The sequence below is a fragment of the Brassica oleracea genome, chromosome C1, assembly GCF_000695525.1.
Source record: "Brassica oleracea var. oleracea cultivar TO1000 chromosome C1, BOL, whole genome shotgun sequence".
NCBI classification, from domain to species: domain Eukaryota; kingdom Viridiplantae; phylum Streptophyta; class Magnoliopsida; order Brassicales; family Brassicaceae; genus Brassica; species Brassica oleracea.
Window position 1 is genome coordinate 8,651,587 of NC_027748.1, and position 19,779 is coordinate 8,671,365.

Consider the following 19,779-nt stretch of genomic DNA (forward strand, 5'->3'; position numbering starts at 1 on the left):
CGAGTATAAATTACTAAAACTGTTAAAAGTTTTACATTCAAATTTTGTGATCTATGATTTAAAACTTTTGTTATGACATGATACAAATAATTGAAAAATAATATAAGTTGAAAGTCTCATTTAATAAGTATAAAAAAAGATATATAAATATATGTATCATTTTAATTAAACTATATGCCATATAAAAATACATAAATATCGTAATTTTGAAATTTACTTTGAACAGTTTTTTGATAAAAAATTTGAAAAAATATTGACAACTTAATTTTTTAAAATATTATAAATTACTTAAACCACTATTTCCACAGTGAAAATTTTGTTGTCACTAATTTAGACTTTTTGCTATAACAGATACAAATGATAAAAAAAATATGAGCAAAAAGTATCATCTAATAAATATTAATATTAACATATACCATATATATGTTACTATCATTTAAATTTAATTATATATCATATCAAATAGAAAAAATATTTTTTCGATTTATTAAATTTATTTATATGTTCGCACCAATTTAATTACATAAGTAGTAGATAATGACTTTTTAATTATTCAAAATATATGTATTATTTCATAATATGCTATAAACATATAATATATAAAATAATTTATATATATAATGTTCATTCCGCGCAAAGCGCGGATCTTAACCTAGTTATATCTTATATATCGAAACAGAAGTCACTGCTTTGATTCATAGTCATGTTACATGTAATCTCTAATCTTATTATTATTATGGCTAACTAATCCAGACTATATGACAACAATATGCCTAAAATTCCGTTTTGGATTACCAGCATTAATTATCTTCCAATAAATAGAATTGTAATCTACAACTTATTGAATGTATTTAACCACTAAAATCTCGACCACTATTCTGTTTTGGATAAACAGCATTAAAAAATATTTATTTCTTGAAAAGCAACTATAATCATAAAATCTAAGTAGGCGTAATTTCTTTTAACTTGAAAAGTAAGTATACTCTCAAAATCTCTCAGTCGATACGATTTTTTCAAAAAAAACTTGCTTGAGGATTACAACTCCTTGAGGATTTTATTTTATAGTTGCAGAATATACAAAAGAAATTACACAATTACAACTCCTTGAGGATTATGGACACAATAAAAAAAAATATACGGTAAAATTATTATGTTTTAAAAAGTGATAGACACACCTCATATATATTATAATATATACCAATTTAGAATTGAAAACAATATGTTTGTATAAAAATAAATGTAAACAAACACCCGCGCAAGTTTCACTTTAAAATAGAATAATTATATTATAAAATTAGATTTTCTCCAATGGTTCACTCTATAATAAAATTACTCTATAATAAAATAAAATATAGAATAATGTTGTTTTTTTACTCTAAATATAAAATAAAAAATGATATTACTATATATTTAACTCTATTATATAGTGAACCATTGGAGCAAAACCAATTCTATAATAGAGTTACTCTATTTTAAAGTAAAATATAGAGAAATTTTTTATGTACCATTAAAGATGGTCTAATGGCTTTGGTTTTTACAACTAGGAGGTTTCTGCATCATATAGTGATAATAATTTTTAAAATATGTTAGTTTCTAAAACAAAACATGAAATATAACATGTCATAATAATAACTAAGACATGTTATCATTTTCAAGAACCTATGTCATCATCTAACAATATAACAATAATATTAAAAATGGAGATTCGTAAATGTTTCACGCCTAAATATATGGTCATGCGAGGAAAGCTCGTAACAATGCTTAATTGTCGACAAAGCAACTGGAAAACACTTCAATTTTGCTAGCTCATAATCAAAGACATCTTCATCCAAGTTACTTATTCATCAAGAAAAATTCGAGGCTCAAATTTATTTCCTCTGGATGCTATTAATATGATCCATGTATTAATGTATATAGGAGCACTACAAGAAAACATCAAGGATACTGAGGGAAAAAATCGTCGGAATTTCGTCGGAATAACGTTATTCCGACGAAATTCCGACGATTTTTTCCCTCAGTATCCTTGATGTTTTCTTGTAGTGCTCCTATATACATTAATACATGGATCATATTAATAGCATCCAGAGGAAATAAATTTGAGCCTCGAATTTTTCTTGATGAATAAGTAACTTGGATGAAGATGTCTTTGATTATGAGCTAGCAAAATTGAAGTGTTTTCCAGTTGCTTTGTCGACAATTAAGCATTGTTACGAGCTTTCCTCGCATGACCATATATTTAGGCGTGAAACATTTACGAATCTCCATTTTTAATATTATTGTTATATTGTTAGATGATGACATAGGTTCTTGAAAATGATAACATGTCTTAGTTATTATTATGACATGTTATATTTCATGTTTTGTTTTAGAAACTAACATATTTTAAAAATTATTATCACTATATGATGCAGAAACCTCCTAGTTGTAAAAACCAAAGCCATTAGACCATCTTTAATGGTACATAAAAAATTTCTCTATATTTTACTTTAAAATAGAGTAACTCTATTATAGAATTGGTTTTGCTCCAATGGTTCACTATATAATAGAGTTAAATATATAGTAATATCATTTTTTATTTTATATTTAGAGTAAAAAAACAACATTATTCTATATTTTATTTTATTATAGAGTAATTTTATTATAGAGTGAACCATTGGAGAAAATCTAATTTTATAATATAATTATTCTATTTTAAAGTGAAACTTGCGCGGGTGTTTGTTTACATTTATTTTTATACAAACATATTGTTTTCAATTCTAAATTGGTATATATTATAATATATATGAGGTGTGTCTATCACTTTTTAAAACATAATAATTTTACCGTATATTTTTTTTTATTGTGTCCATAATCCTCAAGGAGTTGTAATTGTGTAATTTCTTTTGTATATTCTGCAACTATAAAATAAAATCCTCAAGGAGTTGTAATCCTCAAGCAAGTTTTTTTTGAAAAAATCGTATCGACTGAGAGATTTTGAGAGTATACTTACTTTTCAAGTTAAAAGAAATTACGCCTACTTAGATTTTATGATTATAGTTGCTTTTCAAGAAATAAATATTTTTTAATGCTGTTTATCCAAAACAGAATAGTGGTCGAGATTTTAGTGGTTAAATACATTCAATAAGTTGTAGATTACAATTCTATTTATTGGAAGATAATTAATGCTGGTAATCCAAAACGGAATTTTAGGCATATTGTTGTCATATAGTCTGGATTAGTTAGCCATAATAATAATAAGATTAGAGATTACATGTAACATGACTATGAATCAAAGCAGTGACTTCTGTTTCGATATATAAGATATAACTAGGTTAAGATCCGCGCTTTGCGCGGAATGAACATTATATATATAAATTATTTTATATATTATATGTTTATAGCATATTATGAAATAATACATATATTTTGAATAATTAAAAAGTCATTATCTACTACTTATGTAATTAAATTGGTGCGAACATATAAATAAATTTAATAAATCGAAAAAATATTTTTTCTATTTGATATGATATATAATTAAATTTAAATGATAGTAACATATATATGGTATATGTTAATATTAATATTTATTAGATGATACTTTTTGCTCATATTTTTTTTATCATTTGTATCTGTTATAGCAAAAAGTCTAAATTAGTGACAACAAAATTTTCACTGTGGAAATAGTGGTTTAAGTAATTTATAATATTTTAAAAAATTAAGTTGTCAATATTTTTTCAAATTTTTTATCAAAAAAAAATGTTCAAAGTAAATTTCAAAATTACGATATTTATGTATTTTTATATGGCATATAGTTTAATTAAAATGATACATATATTTATATATCTTTTTTTATACTTATTAAATGAGACTTTCAACTTATATTATTTTTCAATTATTTGTATCATGTCATAACAAAAGTTTTAAATCATAGATCACAAAATTTGAATGTAAAATTTTTAACAGTTTTAGTAATTTATACTCGTTTTTAAAAATTCAAAATATAATATATAAATAATTTTTTAATTTTATTATATAGTTACTATGATTGTTTAATTTATTTTAATAGCTTAAAATTAAACAAATATAATTATAATACACACTTATTTTTATCAAATCTTTATTATTCAAAATCATTAATTATCATATATACTTTAACCACATTAGGTAATTCCGTAATCTTATTTAAGGAAATAATGAATCACATTAATAATGTATTTATTGTGGTTTAATAAAAAGCTTATTATATATTTAAATGTACCAATCTATTTCTCTAAGGAATTCTATTGATGACATGTGGCTATAAAAAAATGTTGAAATGCTTTTTAAATAATATACATGGGATAGTAATTTTTATGTGCCACTAGAAATGTTATCCTGGCACTGCCCACCGTTAAAACTAATATTCTAGCTGCCCATAAAAAAGAATTTTTAACCTTATTAACAGACGGGGTCTCCTGATACGCTGTCGTTTAATTATAATATAACTGGAGTGTAATATAAATTGAGAAGCAAGGGTAAATTCGTCTTATCAGTTACTGTCATCAAGCTCCTCCTCACTCGTTAATTTTGGCCTTCGTCTTCGTCTTCGTCTTCGCCTTCGCCTTCGCCATAGATCGATCTCACGCTTCCCCAAACCTCAGTCTCCGTTGACTACCGAGACTCGCCCACTTCTGGTAATCTTCCTTTTCCCATTTACGGATCTACTTCCGATCTGAAAATGCTAAAGCTTTACGATCTTCTCCGTCGTAGTTGGCGGTAACTGTTTGGATTTTTTATTTATTTGAGTTTTCTGATACAGTAATGATGGAAAGAGGTCTCGTTCGATTTCTATTTTTGATTCTCGCCGTAGCAATTTGCGGCGCTGCTTCAGTGTTTCAGCCGATCTCAGACTCTCACCGATCCGCGGCTCTCGATGTCTTCGTACCAGTCGATGGATCCTACAAAAGGTTGATTTCTCGAAAAATACACACTTAGATTTCGTTTTGTCACATATTGTATTGTTCCTTAGTTAACTTGATTAGGATGTTTCACCACATTCTTTTGCTGAGGTTTCGTTTGTTTAGTGGTTAAAATTTGCGATTTTATTTGGTTATAATCAGCTTGGAGGAGGCTTATGAAGCATTAAAGACTTTGGAGATTCTTGGGATTGATAAAAAGTCTGATCTGAGCTCAGCGACTTGTGAGAATGTTGTTAAAGTTCTTGCGTTGTCTTCTTCTACTCTAAAGGATGCATTATATGCTTTGAGCCTTAATGGGATTCTCAAATGTAAATCTGGAGAAGATGTTCCTAAGGTAAAGAATTGTCTCCTCCCAGTAGTACCACAATAGTCTTTTACCTACTTATAAGCGGCTAAAATAACTTCATCTGTTTTCTTTTGAAGGACATTGTCTCTAAACTTCAAACTGGCGTTAAAGATGCCAAGTTATTGCTTGACTTCTACTATTCTGTCAGAGGCTTGGTGCTCGTTAAGGTAATACAAGTACACTTTTGTGAACTAATTAAATGGGGTTGGCTACTCCTTTTTCCATATAGCATTTCTATGAGATTATTACTTGGAAGTATAGAAAATGTTTGGGCGGATACCTGTGATCGTGATAGTTTTATTTGAGTTAACTCCATTGATTTGCCGTCCTGCTTTTCCTCTTTGTTGGATTCAAGCTTGACCTCCCTTTTCCATTTCCAGGAGCAATTTTCTGGAACTGATATAAGTCTTGGAGATGCCGAAGCTGTTTTCCGTTCCATTAAGGTTTGAACTTGTTTAGCTTATCTAATATGCCGTTGTTGTTGAACTATAAGACGTTACATTATACACTGTCTTTCTGAACTATCAGTTTTAGATTCTGTTAGAAGTGTATATAGCGCAGACTTGTTACGGATATCCAGTTCCTATATTACATACATAGATTATTTTTTGAGTAATATTTGGCTCATATAGTAAATTTGAATCAGGCTCTTAGCCAGAGTGATGGAAAATGGCGCTACAGCCCCAACAATCCGGAATCAAGCACCTTTGCTGCTGGTAAGTATTTCTTACTGGATTAACCCTTCCTACGTCACGAGGCTAAACGTTAATAATGAAACCTTTTCGATTATTACACCTTTAACGGCTTACTTCCTTGCTCTGTTTTATCTTATTTACGTTCTTCTAAGCCTAAGATTTTTTTTCCTTCAGGCTTAGCCTTCGAAACGCTTGCTGGAGTGATTTCATTAGCACCTTCAGAGATTGATCACTCCTTGGTAAGTGAAATGGTGTACTATACTACTGATTTCCTGGGAATATATTTTAATGGGCCATCACAAAAATATCTTAGTGCTAATTTTCTTTGGGTTCTGGAATCTCTGAGTAACTAAATAGACAACTGTGTTTTGATGATTTTAACTTCCAAATTGTAAATTATACATGTGTATCTTACTTTTTAATCTGGTTATGTTTTTTTGCCATTTTATATGGTAGTTTGTTGTTATTACTTGTGTGATGATATCATCATTCTTCTTTGTCATCTCGTAGATCCAGACTTTGAAGACGGGTATCACGAAGCTTTTTGACAGTATTCAAAAATATGGTATGCAGTAAACTACTTGCTATATTATGTGTACGCATAAGAGATTTTCTTCAGGCAATTCATAGTTTCTTCAGTTTAGATTTGCATTTCTGGTGTTGATTATTATTTTTTGATCGTTTAGACGATGGGACATTTTACTTCGATGAAAGTGAAGGCCCAATATCAACAACTGCATCAGTAATTAGAGGGCTCAAGTCATTTGCAGCTTCAGAATCCACAGGATTGAACGTATGTAGTAACCATATTTCTTTGTATCCTGTATTTTGTCATATGTGTTGATAACTCACCTTCTCCTATTCTCTCATGCAGCTTCCAGGTGAAAAGATAGTTGGTTTGGCCAAGTTCTTTCTTGGTGTTGGAATTCGTGGTGATGCCAAAGATTTCTTCAACCAAATAGATGCACTAGCTTGTTTGGAAGACAACAGGTAATGCTACTTTCATGCCCTCTTTATGCAATTTCCTTTTGTTTTATTTCAGCACACATCTTAGAATGTGGCACTAGGACTTACTGTTGCTTCCGCTCTTTCATGCTAATAGTTGCTTTTGATAGAGGAAATCTGTTTCCCTTCACATGTAAAAAATGTTCTGAAGGGCTTGTAGTTCTCTATCCTGGAAAATTTAGCAAAATGATAGGCAGAAATGATATCTGTAGAGAAGATTAGAAGTTTAAAAGCTTGAACACTTGCGAAATTTCAATCAGTTGCTCATTGAATATGCTCTTTCTCTGAAAGCAATAATGTGTGTTTATGGTCGTTTTCTATGATTTCAGGTTCTCCGTTCCACTCATCTTGTCTCTTCCATCTTCTGTAATTTCGTTGACAAAGAAAGAACCTCTGAAGGTATGCCATCAAAACTTTCATCAAGATGTGCTGGCATAGTTTGAGATGTTAATTTCTTTTATTTTCTGTTTTTCTCTTATGTTTTTTCATACAATTTCCTGTTGAATAGTAGTACTTCTTGTCGTGGCAGTCTTAAGTCTAGATTTTCTGGCTATATCGGTTAGATGTTGGATATTTAGTTGGTAGAGATTGCCCAATCTCATAGAATTGGATGTTTGCATAGACTCTCTTACTCGATAATGACTCTGTCTAGTTGACCCTTCGTCAATTACCTTTTTGGATATTGGTTTTATATTTTATTCTCTTTATCTGGAACTAGGTTAAAGTCAGCACTGTACTCGGTTCTAAGGCACCAGCTCTTAGTGTGAAGCTCGCACAAGCTCTAAGTTCTGGATCAAAGGGTTCTTCTGTAATTAACAACCAGGTAAATAATGTAGCTTCTCTGACTATTTGAGCCCACATTAGTAAATCGTCATTTTTCCCTGCATTAAGCTTGTTTACTTGTTTCCATTACATTTTTGGGTGTACAGGAGCTTAAGTTTGACGCTGAAAGTGCAACGTACTTCTTGGAATCCTTTCCTAAGAACTTTGATGTTGGAAAGTATACATTTGTATTTGAGGTATTGCTCTTGTCGGTATATATCACACAGACTTCATATACAATGTATGTTAAGAATATGATAAGCTTCGTTTTTTGTAGATTTTGCTAGATGAGTCGGCAAATGAAAAAGCATACATAACCGAAGCTCAAACAAAAGTGCCTATAGCAGCCACAGGAGCTATTACCATTGAGAATGCAGAAATTGCTGTACTTGACAGTGACGTTGGGAGCGTTGAATCTCAGAAAAAGTATGTCACCTGTATCGCTGTACCATTAGTTACTTACAAAGTATACTTTTTTGCAATTTTGTTGTTGTGCTTATCATCATTTTGTTACTTGGTTCTCCTTTACAACTACTGTAGGCTAGATTTAACTAAAGATGAAGCAGTATCATTATCAGCAAACCATCTCCAAAAGCTGCGCCTGTCATTCCAGTTAACTACTCCAATTGGCCATGTGTTTAAGCCACACCAGGTTTGTTCATTCCCGATTCTGCTTTAGTAATGGTTATGCTCTGTTCACTTCCTTGACCTGCTTACTTCCTCCATGCAGGCATTTCTCAAGCTGAAACATGAGTCACAGGTCGAGCATATCTTTCTCGTGAAAACTTCTGGAAAGAAGTCTGAATTAGTTCTAGTTAAGTTCTTTGACATATCTTCATTTTTTAATTGTCTAGTTTGGGGAGCAGTGGCGTTCTAATTACAATACTAATGATTGATGTTATTTTTACCCTTTAGGATTTTCTTGGATTGGTTGAGAAGCTATACTACCTTTCTGGCAAATATGAGATCCAGCTAACTATTGGAGATGCTTCCATGGTAATTACTGTTCTTTCAGGTCCAATGCAGTTGATTTACATATTCAGAACTTTGAACAATGATATTTTGTCCTTTCATTTCTCCAGGAGAACTCTTTATTGAGTAATATTGGCCACATTGAACTAGACCTACCAGAACGTCCAGAGAAGGCGGCGCGTCCTCCTCTCCAGCCTACTGATCCTTACTCAAGATATGTGCCAAAAGCTGAGATATCACACATCTTCAGGGTTCCAGAAAAGCTTCCCGCAAAGCAGATTTCACTGGTTTTCTTGGGTCTTATAGTTCTCCCATTCATCGGCTTCTTGATAGGGGTCAGTCTTCTTTCGCTTGTAAATAGATTCAGAAACAACATTTTTCGCAACTTCTAAATATTGTGTGTTTCAGCTTACACGGTTGGGAGTGAACATAAAGAGCTTCCCATCGTCTGTTGGGGCTGCAACATCCGCTTTACTGTTCCATGGCGGCATTGGAGCTGTTCTGCTTCTCTACGTGCTCTTCTGGGTGAAGGCAAGTTCTCAAAACCGGTTCTTGTTTTAAGTTTATAATAAAGACCGTTGCATAATCAAAAAAATCTATAGCTCCTCATCATAATTAAAAATACCCTTTTTTGTTTTTCCTTATGCATCATGCAGTTGGATCTGTTCACGACTCTAAAGGCACTGTCTTTGCTGGGAGTGTTTCTGTTGTTCGTCGGACACAGAACACTGTCTCACCTCGCAGCAACATCGAACAAGCTGAAATCTGCTTGAAGGATATATATTCATCACTATGATGGATTTTTTATGGTTCCTGTGTCTCTATGGAGCAGTTTCGTATTTCAGTTTTGTAGCAGTAACTTATATAGATTATGGTAATAAGACAATTCCAAAAGATTACAGAGTTTCAGTTTAGTCTTAAAAAGTTATCAAGAAGAGTTGCTTTCCTTACCTTTTTCGTTTAACCAATGTTGATGAAAAGAATAAAGGAAACTAGAACTAGACAACGATATAACTATAAGGGAAATATAGACTGGCAGGCTTATGACTTTCTAAATTTACAGTTCAATAAACTAAAAGTAAACGAGAGCAGCACGTAATAATCTAATATTTATTGTTAGTTCATCTGAAAAGTTTGTGTAAGAACATTCATATCTCTCTCTCTCTCTCCCCTGATTGGCAATAAGACACGTTCAAATCTAATCATATCTCCCTATTCCAATTCCGTACATAGTCTGCTTATTCCTTTGCATAATCTTTCTTCTTCAGTGATTGTGTGCATCGTCAACTTTGACTTTCATTCTCTGTAAGTTGTTAATGGTTTCAGGAATAGATAAAGATTCATTTATTGTGGCCTCTCGATTATTTTGGATCTCTTTCTCTATCTGGTATTGAAAAAAAAAAGATATGTTCTTCTTCTTGGTGGTTCTGTGGTCGTGGTTTCTCCAAAATGTTTGGTTTTTGAAATCAGAGTTTTGATCTCCTTAAAGAATCATGAAACTTTTCATTTTTTTCTAATATTGTTGTGCGTGATTGGTGTTTCCTTTGTTCTGTGTCGGATTGTGTTTGAACGATTGCTAGCTTTTGAGAAGAGCAATGAGTTATTCTGCAGCCGGACAAGGAAAGAATAGCTCAGGTATATTGCTGGTTTACTTTTATCAATCATTACTCTTAAGGAATATGAGTTTTTTTTTTTTGTGTGTGTTCATAAACTTTGTGTGTGAGGTTTATAGGTTTCTTCATGACTTGAGAATGATTCACCCTCTTGCTTCACAGGTAAAAGGAGAATAAGTGATCTTTTAACTCAATCTGATAACCGAGTCTGCGCTGATTGTAGCGCTCCAGATCCTAAGTGGGCGTAAGTCCTTTCTCATAACGCTTCCAACATACATACCGTTAGCAATGTAGCTGCATCCGTGTACCAAATCTTGGTTAAATTGTACTATTACAGGTCAGCAAATATCGGAGTGTTCATATGCTTGAAATGTTGCGGTGTGCACAGAAGCCTTGGTACTCATATCTCAAAGGTTGTAATGACTCTTTGCTTCTCCCTTTACGTGGAGATGTTACACTTTCATTATGTAAATAAGTAACAATCGTTGGGAATAGAGTTTACTCTTGTACAATCATATTTGCTTTCACCAAGTCTTCTTGACAAGTTTACTGATAGCATAAGGGTGGGTGTTTTGCAGGTCTTATCTGTGACATTGGATGAATGGTCAGATGATGAAGTGGATTCAATGATTGAAATTGGAGGAAATGCCTCTGCCAATTCAGTTTACGAGGCATTTATACCTGATGGTGTCTCAAAGCCTGGACCTGATGCTAGTCATGACCAACGTATGCAGTTTATCAGGTAAAGTTTTGCTAAAACCCTTATAACCAAATATCATCATTAACATTTTATTAAAATCTCTATGTCCTCAAATCTTAATCAGGTCAAAATATGAACACCAAGAGTTTCTGAAACCAAGCTTGAGGATCACATCCGTGAAGGGATCAAATTCATCATCATCACAACAGCCAGTAAAATCTTCTTTCCAGTTAAAAAACTCTATGAACTTGGACATTGCTCTCAGTCTTTTGATATCCTGGTGGCAGCATCTTGAAGGCATGGTTGAGTTTATTGGATTGTTGAAGGTGACTCTTAAAAAAGGAACCAATCTAGCTGTCCGAGATATGAGGACAAGCGATTCTTATGTTGTGTTGACTCTCGGACAACAGGTAAAACCACCAACTGAATACATTGTGGATTCTTGTCTTTCTCACCATTGTTGTAGTGGCTGTTATGGTTATCTCATTTGCTGATGTATTTCGTCATATTACCAGACTGCAAAATCAACTGTAATGAAGAGCAACTTAAACCCGGTTTGGAACGAGGAACTCATGCTCTCTGTTCCTCATGACTATGGCTCAGTGAAGTTGGTAAAAAGCTTGGACTAAAACCATCCAAATCAGATTCTACTTTTAATGAATATTTAATATAAGTTCTTAATTTTTTTTTCTTGCTGAATTTGTGCAGCAAGTGTTTGATTATGACGCATTCTCTGGTGATGACATAATGGGAGAAGCTGGGATTGATATCCAACCTCTGATCACATCCGCAATGGCTTTTGGAGACCCTGAAATGTTTGGAGATATGCAGATTGGTAAATGGCTTAAATCGCGCAACAATGCTCTTATAGAAGACAGCATCATCAACATTGCGGATGGGAAAGTGAAACAAGAGGTTCACATCAAGCTTCAGAATGTTGAGTCTGGTGAATTAGAACTAGAACTTGAGTGGCTGCGTCTTGACCAATAAAATACATAACAAGAGGCTCACTAAATATATGTGTGTTTTAAGTCATTGCTTTTGTGGTTTGATTCATTGCTTTTGTGCACAATCCAAATGTTTCATTTAAAACCTAAGATAAGACGTTTATAAGATACTAAATCAGGTTTCAACCCCAACTTCAACATTTCATCATGATACCTCATAGCTTTCTTCATCTCCTTCACACGACACAACCCGTGAATCATGATTGTGAAACTCTTGCTGTTCATTGTACTCATCTCTTTCATGTACTCAAACACTCCGACTGCTTCTCCCACCAAGGTTCTTTGCCTCGTCATAAGCCTATCAAGAACAGCGTTATAAGCATTCACATCCAAGCTTCCTTTCATCTTCTTTATCTTCTCATGTAGTTCCATCGCTTTCTCCAGCTTCCCCGTTCTGCAGTAACGCTCCATCAGCAACCCGCAGGAAAAGGAGTCGAAGTAAACTTCCATTTCCATGACAGAGTCAAGAAGCTTCTCTGCTTGGTTCCATCTTCTTTTCCTACACATTGCTGCTAACACTTCTGATAACTTTTGTGTACAAGGGACGAAACCGCGCTTTATAACATCTACAAGCAACTCATGTTCTTCCTCATCATCATGATCTATACAAAGAGCATTTGCGAACTCGTTATAACAACTCTCATCAAGTAAAGAGACACCTCTCCGACAAATCAACCGGTACACATCAACAGCTTCTTTTCTTCTCCCATTTCTAGACAGAGCTTTCAACATAGAGCCATACGTCTGATCACGCACCGTTCCAGCGTTACAAGCTCGATGGAAAAGCATCTCAGAGGCAAACGTTTTCCCCATCTCGCAGAGCCTTTCGATGATCTGATCATTCCCAATCGAATCATCTTTCTCCACCATCAAAACAAGAACCTTATCGATCAACTCAGCGTCTCCCAATCTGCAGACATCATCCAACACGCATCCGTAAGAAGAGAAACTCAGCTCCAGTTTCTTGTCATTCATCCCACGAATGACGCTAAACACAGCATCAAACTCACCGTTTCTGCTGTAACACTCCACGAGGTTGGTGTAAATCTTGCAGCTTTCAACACCTGTTTCCATCAACTTAACAACACTCTTGTGTTTCCCGTGTTCACACAAAACCTGAGCAACCAAATCGTAAGTTAACACATCGGAGACGACACCGTTTCGAACCATGGCACTGTACAAACACAACGCCGCTCTAAAGTGTTTCTCTTTGACGAGAGAATCAAGAAGAGAGTTGTAAGCGCTAAGAGAAGGCGAAAGTCTCAGTCTTTTCATCGAACTGAACACTTCCAAGCCGTTCTGGTAACTACCCTTTAAGGAATAACACTCGAGAGCTAAGCTAAGTGAGATAGAGAGTGAACCTTCTTCACCTTCAAACCAACGTTGCATCGATCCCACGAGTATTGCCACAGAGTTCGTTTCAACGAGAGGACGCAAGAGGGCTTCTGCTCGTTCTAACAGACCTGACTCGGCAGCAACTTCGATGACTCGGCAGTGAGACTTGAGATCAGGCTCGAACCGGAGATGGGTTTTGGCCCAGTCGAAGAACTCGAGAGCGGTTTTGGGAGAGTTCCGAGTCTCGCGGAGGATCTGGAGGAAGAGAGGCGGTGTGAGTGTTGCTCTGGGGAGCTTGGATTTGACATAGCGGAGATGAGTGTCCCAGTTGCGTCGTTGCAAGAGGATCGAAGAGATCTCGGTGGCTGATCGGAACAGAGTCAGTTGTGTTTTCCTGTCGGAAGCAGAGGATGTCGAGAATCGTTTGAAGAGTCCAATGCTTTTGCGGAGAAGAACCATTTAGTTAGTTGCTTTAGCTCTCACATTAGCACTAAAGGCACTCAAGGGGTTTAAGGGGAAGTTGGGTCACGAGACAAGATTCGCTGACAATAGTAACTAAAAGGACCAAACTTTTTAACGCCACTTTTATTACCAAACACAAAGGAGTGAACTTTCAACGCGATTATGAGACGATCTATCCCCAAACAAGAACTCATAGTTTGTCCTTTGGATCTTTACTAATTAATACAGTCAAATCTCATTACTCAATTTCCTAAACTAACTACATACAATGACCCAATCATTGCCACCTGTCGAGTTTTCATTGGTCTTGATGATTCATCATCTCCTTCCCTCTTTGATAAACCTCACACTCTTGTTCTTTTGTCTTTTTTCAGTTTCGCAATCCGATTCTATAATCAAAACGTGCTCTTTCTTCCTCAGTTACTGAGACTCGATTGAGGTAAAAAACAAAGTTTCTTACTTTCGTTATCTTATTTGCTTCATTACAGTTTTCCTGACATGCAATCGGATCGGTTTCTTTGTAATACAGAGATTTTGTTGGGGACACATGTTTTGCTTTTGTATCCTCTTGATCTCTTTCATCTTTTTAATGGATGTAATGTTTTAAAGATTGTTTCCTTTTTGGATCAAATTTGACTTGTGATCGATCATGTTAGTCCAGAAAATGAATATTAAAGATAAAATGGTTGATTTCAACTCAGCACATGAGTGTTTTGTGCCCCTCTATCTCTCTGTTCCTTAGATGCCATCAGATTATAAAAAACTGTTTTTTTTTTACCTGCAGGTTCTCTGATCTGATCTAAAGGGTCAAAAGATGGTAGAATCAGAAGAGAATGGAGTGTTATTCCCCATCTTCATTCTGACAATAATCGCAATTCCATTGGTGCCTTATACATTCGTGAAGCTAAGCCGCGCTTTTTCCAAGAAACAAAGGAGCATACATTGTCAGTGTCTTGACTGTGATCGTTCAGGGAAGTACAAGAGATCCCTTTCTCAAAGAGTTAGTATTTTTTCTTTTCCCATTAACTTTATTTGTATGATGGATTCAACAATGTTTTACCTCTTAATTTGTTCATTTTCTCTCTTCTGCAGGTCTCTACCTTCACTTCATGTAGCAACTTGACAGTTGTGCTACTCTGGTTTGTAATGATCTTCTTGATTTATTACACTAAGAACATCAGCCGTGAGGTTATCTCCTCTCTTCATGCTTAATGATCCGAGATTTTCTTTTTGCTTAATGAATTTTCTTGGTGTGAATATTACAGAGTCAACTCTTTGAACCATTCAGTATACTTGGATTGGAACCTGGTGCTTCAGACTCACAAATCAAGAAAGCATATAGAAAACTCTCTATCCAGTACCATCCCGACAAAAATCCAGATCCAGGTCCAAAAATGCTTTGAAAGTATCCTTCCTTTTTGGTTTTCATTATAGACTTTTTCTGTCTGCTTATTGCTGATTTGTTGTGTTGTTAAACTATACAGAGGCCAACAAGTACTTTGTGGAGTCAATAGCTAAAGCTTACCAAGCCTTGACCGATCCGTTATCTCGTGAAAACTTTGAGAAGTATGGTCATCCTGATGGCAGACAAGTAATCATCTCTTACGCCACTGAATCTTTTGTTTACCTTTTACATGTTATAACAGTGTTAGAAGGAGGCTTTTGCATTAGTCTTTCTTGTCTCATATTCAAAAACTGAGACTTTTGCAAATGTGATTGATGCAGGGTTATAAACTGGGAATAGCTCTCCCTCAGTTTATCCTAGACTTAAATGGAGAATCTGGTGGGCTACTGTTGCTGTTTACAGTTGGTTTATGTATTCTCTTGCCGCTTGTGGTCGCCTCCATCTACCTCTGGAGATCATCAAAGTATACTGGAAACTACGTCAAGCTCCAAACTCGTCAAGCGTATTATGAGTTAATGAAACCCTCTTTGACTACAAGCAAAGTCATGGACGTTTTCATCAAAGCAGCTGAGTACACAGAGATTCCAGTCCGTAAAACTGATGATGAATCTCTGAATAAACTCTTTACCGCTGTCAAGAGCGAGCTAAGTCTGGATCCTAAGAAGATGAATCAAGATGAAGCTAAGTTTTGGAAACAGGATCCTGCAGTTATCAAGGTTGGTTTACTTTTGAGACGTTATAACATAAAGTATTGGATACATTTTTGAAAAGATGCTAACTCTTTTGTTTTGTGCAACAGGCTGAGCTTTTGATACAGAAACAGTTGACTCGTGAATCAGCAGTTTTGTCTCCAGCTCTGCAAACTGATTTCAGGCGTGTGCTTGAGTTTGCACCTCGTCTCCTTGAAGATTTAATGAAGGTCTTGTTTCTTTTATTAGCACATTGTTATCTGATAAAATAAAGCTTGTTACAAAGTTGATGATGAGCTGAACATTATGAGATTGTTTCTTGCAGATGGCGGTTATACCCCACAATGAACAAGGGCATGGATGGTTAAGTCCTGCATTCGGAGTAATGGAGCTATCTCAATGCATTGTTCAGGTAATAAGATTCTGCACAAAACATTTAAGATTCTTCAGCTTTGTTAAACTTGTTTGTTTGTAGGCTGTTCCTCTTAGTTTGAGGAAGTTATCTTCAGAAGACACTGCTCCTCTCTTGCAACTCCCTCATCTCAATGAAACCATCGCCAAAAAGATAGCGTTGCAAGTTGGATCATTCAAAGAGTTTCAAGACCTGAGCTTAGAAGAACGTTCTATACTTCTTAAGGAGGTTGCTGGTTTGTCTGAAACCGATGTTGCAGACGTAAAGAAGGTCTTGGAAATGATACCTTCTCTGAAAATAGAAGTCACTTGCAAAACAGAAGGCGAAGAAGGTATTCAAGAAGGCGACGTGACGACAGTTCAAGCTTGGATCACTCTGAAACGTCCCAATGGACTCGTGGGAGCTGTTCCTCACTCGCCTCACTTCCCCTTCCACAAGGAGGAGAACTTTTGGGTTATTCTTGCGGATTCAAACAACGTCTGGTTCTTTCAGAAGGTTAGTTTCATGGATGAAGCTGAAGCTATAAGCACTGCGTCTATTGCTATTAGTGAGACAATGGAGAGTTTAGGAGCAAGCGCTGAGGCAAAGAACAGTGCAGTTGAAGAAGCTGTTGAGAAAGTTAAAACTGGGTCAAGATTGGTGATGGGGAGGCTCTTGGCACCTGCAGAAGGTACTTATAACTTGACTTGCTTCTGCCTGAGCGATGCTTGGATTGGTTGTGACCAGAAGACATCACTGAAAGTGGAGGTTCTGAAAAGAACCCGTGATGTGGAGGGTGAGGCTGCAGAAGAAGGTATGGAGGAGGAGGGTGAAGAAGATGAGCTTGAAGAGGAAGATTATGAGAGTGAATACAGTGAAGATGAGGAAGACAAGAAGAGAGGATCAAAGAAGAAAGTAAACAAGAAGGAATCGAGTTCTGAAGAGTCAGGATCAGATGAAGATTGAATAAACAAAGAGGAGTTATCTCATGATCTTTAATACAATAGTTTTTGCTTCAAAGCTTTACACAGTGATGATACTCTAAAAGATTCTTTGCTGAGTTTCTTTATCGTTTTGATATTAGTTGGTGTCCTGTTTTGACTTTTCCTAAGCTCTTTACCTCAAAAGTTCAAACGTTTTGGGTCATGTTTTCAGTCAGTAACCCAAGCGCTTCATTGAATAACTTTGGCTCTCAATCTCTTTTCCATGCATGACCCAACAGTACATACAATCTCAAAGGCTCAAGAAGAGTCCTAATGATCGAGACAGGGTTCTCTAGATGTTTCAATCTGTCTTTGATTCATTCCCACAAGTTCTTCTTCTTCCTCTTCCTCTTCAACTGGAATCCTCACCATCTTGGTTTGCTTCCTCACCTGACAACAATTCAGATTTACTCTCATTCTTGTCTTCATCGCTGCTTAAGCCTCCTTCACCTTCGCTTAGCTCATTAAGCTGCTTGGCCTTGACCTTAACACGTCTTCCTTTGATATATCTGAACTCCCACTGTGGTGGAGGATACTTCTTCATCAGCTTCTCGTACTTATCATCCATCCCAAGTTTCAAAAACACTTTCCCAACCATATTCACAATCGCAATATTCGGTTTCACTCCAAGCTCTTCCATGTCAGCAAACACCTGATAAAAAAAAAAAACCAAGAATTGCTATTTCATTACTTCCAGACATCATCAACCTATCCTAAAGTAAGAAGGCTTTATACTTGACCTCGAAGAGCTTGTGGTGCATGTCTCTCTTGTAATAGATAGAGATCATTTTGTTGAAGAACTTTCTTGGAGTTCCTTCTAAATGTTCCATGAACAGTTTGTTCCACAGCTCCTCAGCTTCGTCAAGGCGGTTATCTTCTGCTAGAGCGTTTAGTAACGAGAAGTAAGTCCCCATTGTTCTTCCTTGGCCTTTGCTCAGCATCCATTTTGTCACCTAACACAATCCAAAACAAACCTTTTATTTATTCACCTAACTACATCGTTTCCAGAACAAAACAAAGAAACAGCTCCTCTTGCTTTACCTGAATAATCTTCTTCCACTCTCTTTCATCTTCAAGAACAGCTAAAGCCTTCTTGACAATAACAAGAGGGAACTCTAACTCCCACGCAATGAAGGAATCAAGCGCTCCGTAGACTTCTTCTTTAACATTCGACAATTCTTTTATCTGCAGATGACATCTTTGTCAATTTATATAAGGATCTTTAAACATTGCAGAACACAGAGACATATGATATAAAGACACTGAAAGTGACAAAAGAGAGTAGTATTACACAAGCAATCATCTTGGCAGCCTTGGAGATACTTCCAATTCTCTTCCTCGTTTTCCAGACTCGAGGAGATCGAGGTCTTGGACCTCTAGCCGCACAAACCTGAAGATTGATTCACACTGAGGGATTGTCTGAGCAAAGAAGCTAATAACATTTAACTATTACAATACTAACCACAACATTGTTAGGCCTCTTGGAGAAGAGTTTAGTTGATTCCTTTGTTTGAGGAAGATACGGTAGTGAATATCTCAAGCTAAGCATCCTCCTGAGTCCTGAGGATAAGAAGAAGAAGAAGAAGAACTCGAAAATTTCAAAGCTTGTTCCTTTTATCAGCCAACAACAGTTCATAACAGATTGAAAACACAAGAAACTAACTTTAACCACAAGAGTTATGTCGTGAATCAAAACACGTAGTGTTGAAGATACCTTTGGATTCGTCACAGTTAGACAAAGAGTGAAGATGATTCTTCTTCTTCTTCTTCTTCTTCTTCGCTGTCTCTCTGTATCTCTGTCTTTGTCGAAAATCCTCATCCAGAAACATACGACACGCTGCGTATTGGACTAATAGAAAAGGCCCATTAACCCGAAAGTGTGAATAGACCCATTTAACCAATTTATTATTTGAAGAAACATTAACATCGTAGCATCATTAATGAGAGTATCTTAACTAATTTTTTAAGTCAAGTTTTCACTGAGATACTTAACGGAAGTATATCCGGTTCTTAGTTTTTTTAGTTAAAAATTAAGAGACGGTTTCTTATATTCCGATAAGAAACTCACCCTAAGAACATTCCATTAATCATGCTCTGAACATCAGGCTCAGAAGCATCCAAGTTTTCATTTGAAGAAAAACTTTCCTATTTAACATTATACCATCATTAATAAGAGTATCTTAACTAATTTTTTTTACCACATGTATTTATATTTAATTTTTTTTTTTAATTCAAAAATTCGATGCGGAATTGCAGATGGCTTAGAAGTCCTCAATCTCACAAGATATTGTTTAATCCGCGGCTACACACCTCTAGACTGTGAAAGCTCTAGACTATTTTTGGAGACTCAAACTCCTACCTTCTATTCACTTTTCAACAAGATGTAGCCCTTTTTATTCCTTATAGTTTTAGTA

General features: G+C 35.3%; 5 protein-coding genes and 1 pseudogene across 8 annotated transcripts; 3 read left to right on the forward strand and 3 right to left on the reverse strand.

The window, feature by feature from the left end:
- Positions 1 to 29, reverse strand: part of LOC106330679 — a 9,329-nt pseudogene extending 9,300 nt beyond the window's left edge.
- A 4,488-nt stretch (positions 30 to 4,517) lies between these two features.
- LOC106306315 (dolichyl-diphosphooligosaccharide--protein glycosyltransferase subunit 2) lies at positions 4,518 to 9,726 on the forward strand. The gene is made up of 20 exons (XM_013742889.1): positions 4,518 to 4,655; positions 4,781 to 4,928; positions 5,082 to 5,274; positions 5,364 to 5,453; positions 5,667 to 5,729; positions 5,933 to 6,002; positions 6,156 to 6,220; positions 6,492 to 6,546; positions 6,668 to 6,774; positions 6,856 to 6,971; positions 7,316 to 7,385; positions 7,705 to 7,809; positions 7,916 to 8,005; positions 8,086 to 8,234; positions 8,349 to 8,460; positions 8,539 to 8,622; positions 8,724 to 8,804; positions 8,891 to 9,115; positions 9,189 to 9,311; positions 9,437 to 9,726. The coding sequence occupies exons 2-20, from the start codon at positions 4,783 to 4,785 to the stop codon at positions 9,551 to 9,553; spliced, it is 2,061 nt and encodes a 686-aa protein (XP_013598343.1). The 5' UTR covers positions 4,518 to 4,655; positions 4,781 to 4,782; the 3' UTR covers positions 9,554 to 9,726.
- Positions 9,727 to 9,916: 190 nt separating this feature from the next.
- LOC106306333 (ADP-ribosylation factor GTPase-activating protein AGD12) lies at positions 9,917 to 12,226 on the forward strand. 3 transcript variants are annotated; one of them, XM_013742926.1, is made up of 9 exons: positions 9,917 to 10,085; positions 10,361 to 10,415; positions 10,556 to 10,637; positions 10,731 to 10,806; positions 10,972 to 11,135; positions 11,218 to 11,305; positions 11,381 to 11,503; positions 11,609 to 11,704; positions 11,802 to 12,226. In XM_013742926.1, exons 2-9 carry the CDS (start codon positions 10,376 to 10,378, stop codon positions 12,081 to 12,083), a joined length of 951 nt encoding a protein of 316 aa, XP_013598380.1. In that variant the 5' UTR covers positions 9,917 to 10,085; positions 10,361 to 10,375; the 3' UTR covers positions 12,084 to 12,226. The 3 variants fall into 3 exon arrangements, with proteins under 3 accessions (XP_013598380.1, XP_013598366.1, XP_013598372.1); XM_013742912.1 differs by having other exon boundaries at positions 9,925 to 10,085; positions 11,218 to 11,503; XM_013742918.1 differs by lacking the exon at positions 9,917 to 10,085 and having other exon boundaries at positions 10,098 to 10,415.
- Positions 12,154 to 13,924, reverse strand: LOC106306325 (pentatricopeptide repeat-containing protein At4g21170). The gene has a single exon (XM_013742900.1). It carries the CDS (start codon positions 13,892 to 13,894, stop codon positions 12,176 to 12,178), a length of 1,719 nt encoding a protein of 572 aa, XP_013598354.1. The 5' UTR covers positions 13,895 to 13,924; the 3' UTR covers positions 12,154 to 12,175.
- Positions 13,925 to 14,127: 203 nt separating this feature from the next.
- LOC106308130 (dnaJ protein ERDJ2B) lies at positions 14,128 to 17,485 on the forward strand. Its single transcript, XM_013745263.1, has 9 exons — positions 14,128 to 14,336; positions 14,682 to 14,897; positions 14,990 to 15,085; positions 15,163 to 15,283; positions 15,382 to 15,488; positions 15,623 to 16,018; positions 16,102 to 16,221; positions 16,317 to 16,403; positions 16,467 to 17,485. The coding sequence occupies exons 2-9, from the start codon at positions 14,712 to 14,714 to the stop codon at positions 17,346 to 17,348; spliced, it is 1,995 nt and encodes a 664-aa protein (XP_013600717.1). The 5' UTR covers positions 14,128 to 14,336; positions 14,682 to 14,711; the 3' UTR covers positions 17,349 to 17,485.
- A 72-nt stretch (positions 17,486 to 17,557) lies between these two features.
- Positions 17,558 to 19,184, reverse strand: LOC106308140 (pentatricopeptide repeat-containing protein At4g21190). 2 transcript variants are annotated; one of them, XM_013745272.1, is made up of 6 exons: positions 19,080 to 19,184; positions 18,828 to 18,925; positions 18,657 to 18,755; positions 18,407 to 18,550; positions 18,106 to 18,318; positions 17,558 to 18,017 (listed from the first exon to the last, which is right to left on the reverse strand). In XM_013745272.1, the coding sequence occupies exons 2-6, from the start codon at positions 18,912 to 18,914 to the stop codon at positions 17,718 to 17,720; spliced, it is 843 nt and encodes a 280-aa protein (XP_013600726.1). In that variant the 5' UTR covers positions 18,915 to 18,925; positions 19,080 to 19,184; the 3' UTR covers positions 17,558 to 17,717. The 2 variants fall into 2 exon arrangements, with proteins under 2 accessions (XP_013600726.1, XP_013600733.1); XM_013745279.1 differs by having other exon boundaries at positions 18,828 to 18,918; positions 19,080 to 19,152.
- Positions 19,185 to 19,779: the final 595 nt, after the last annotated feature.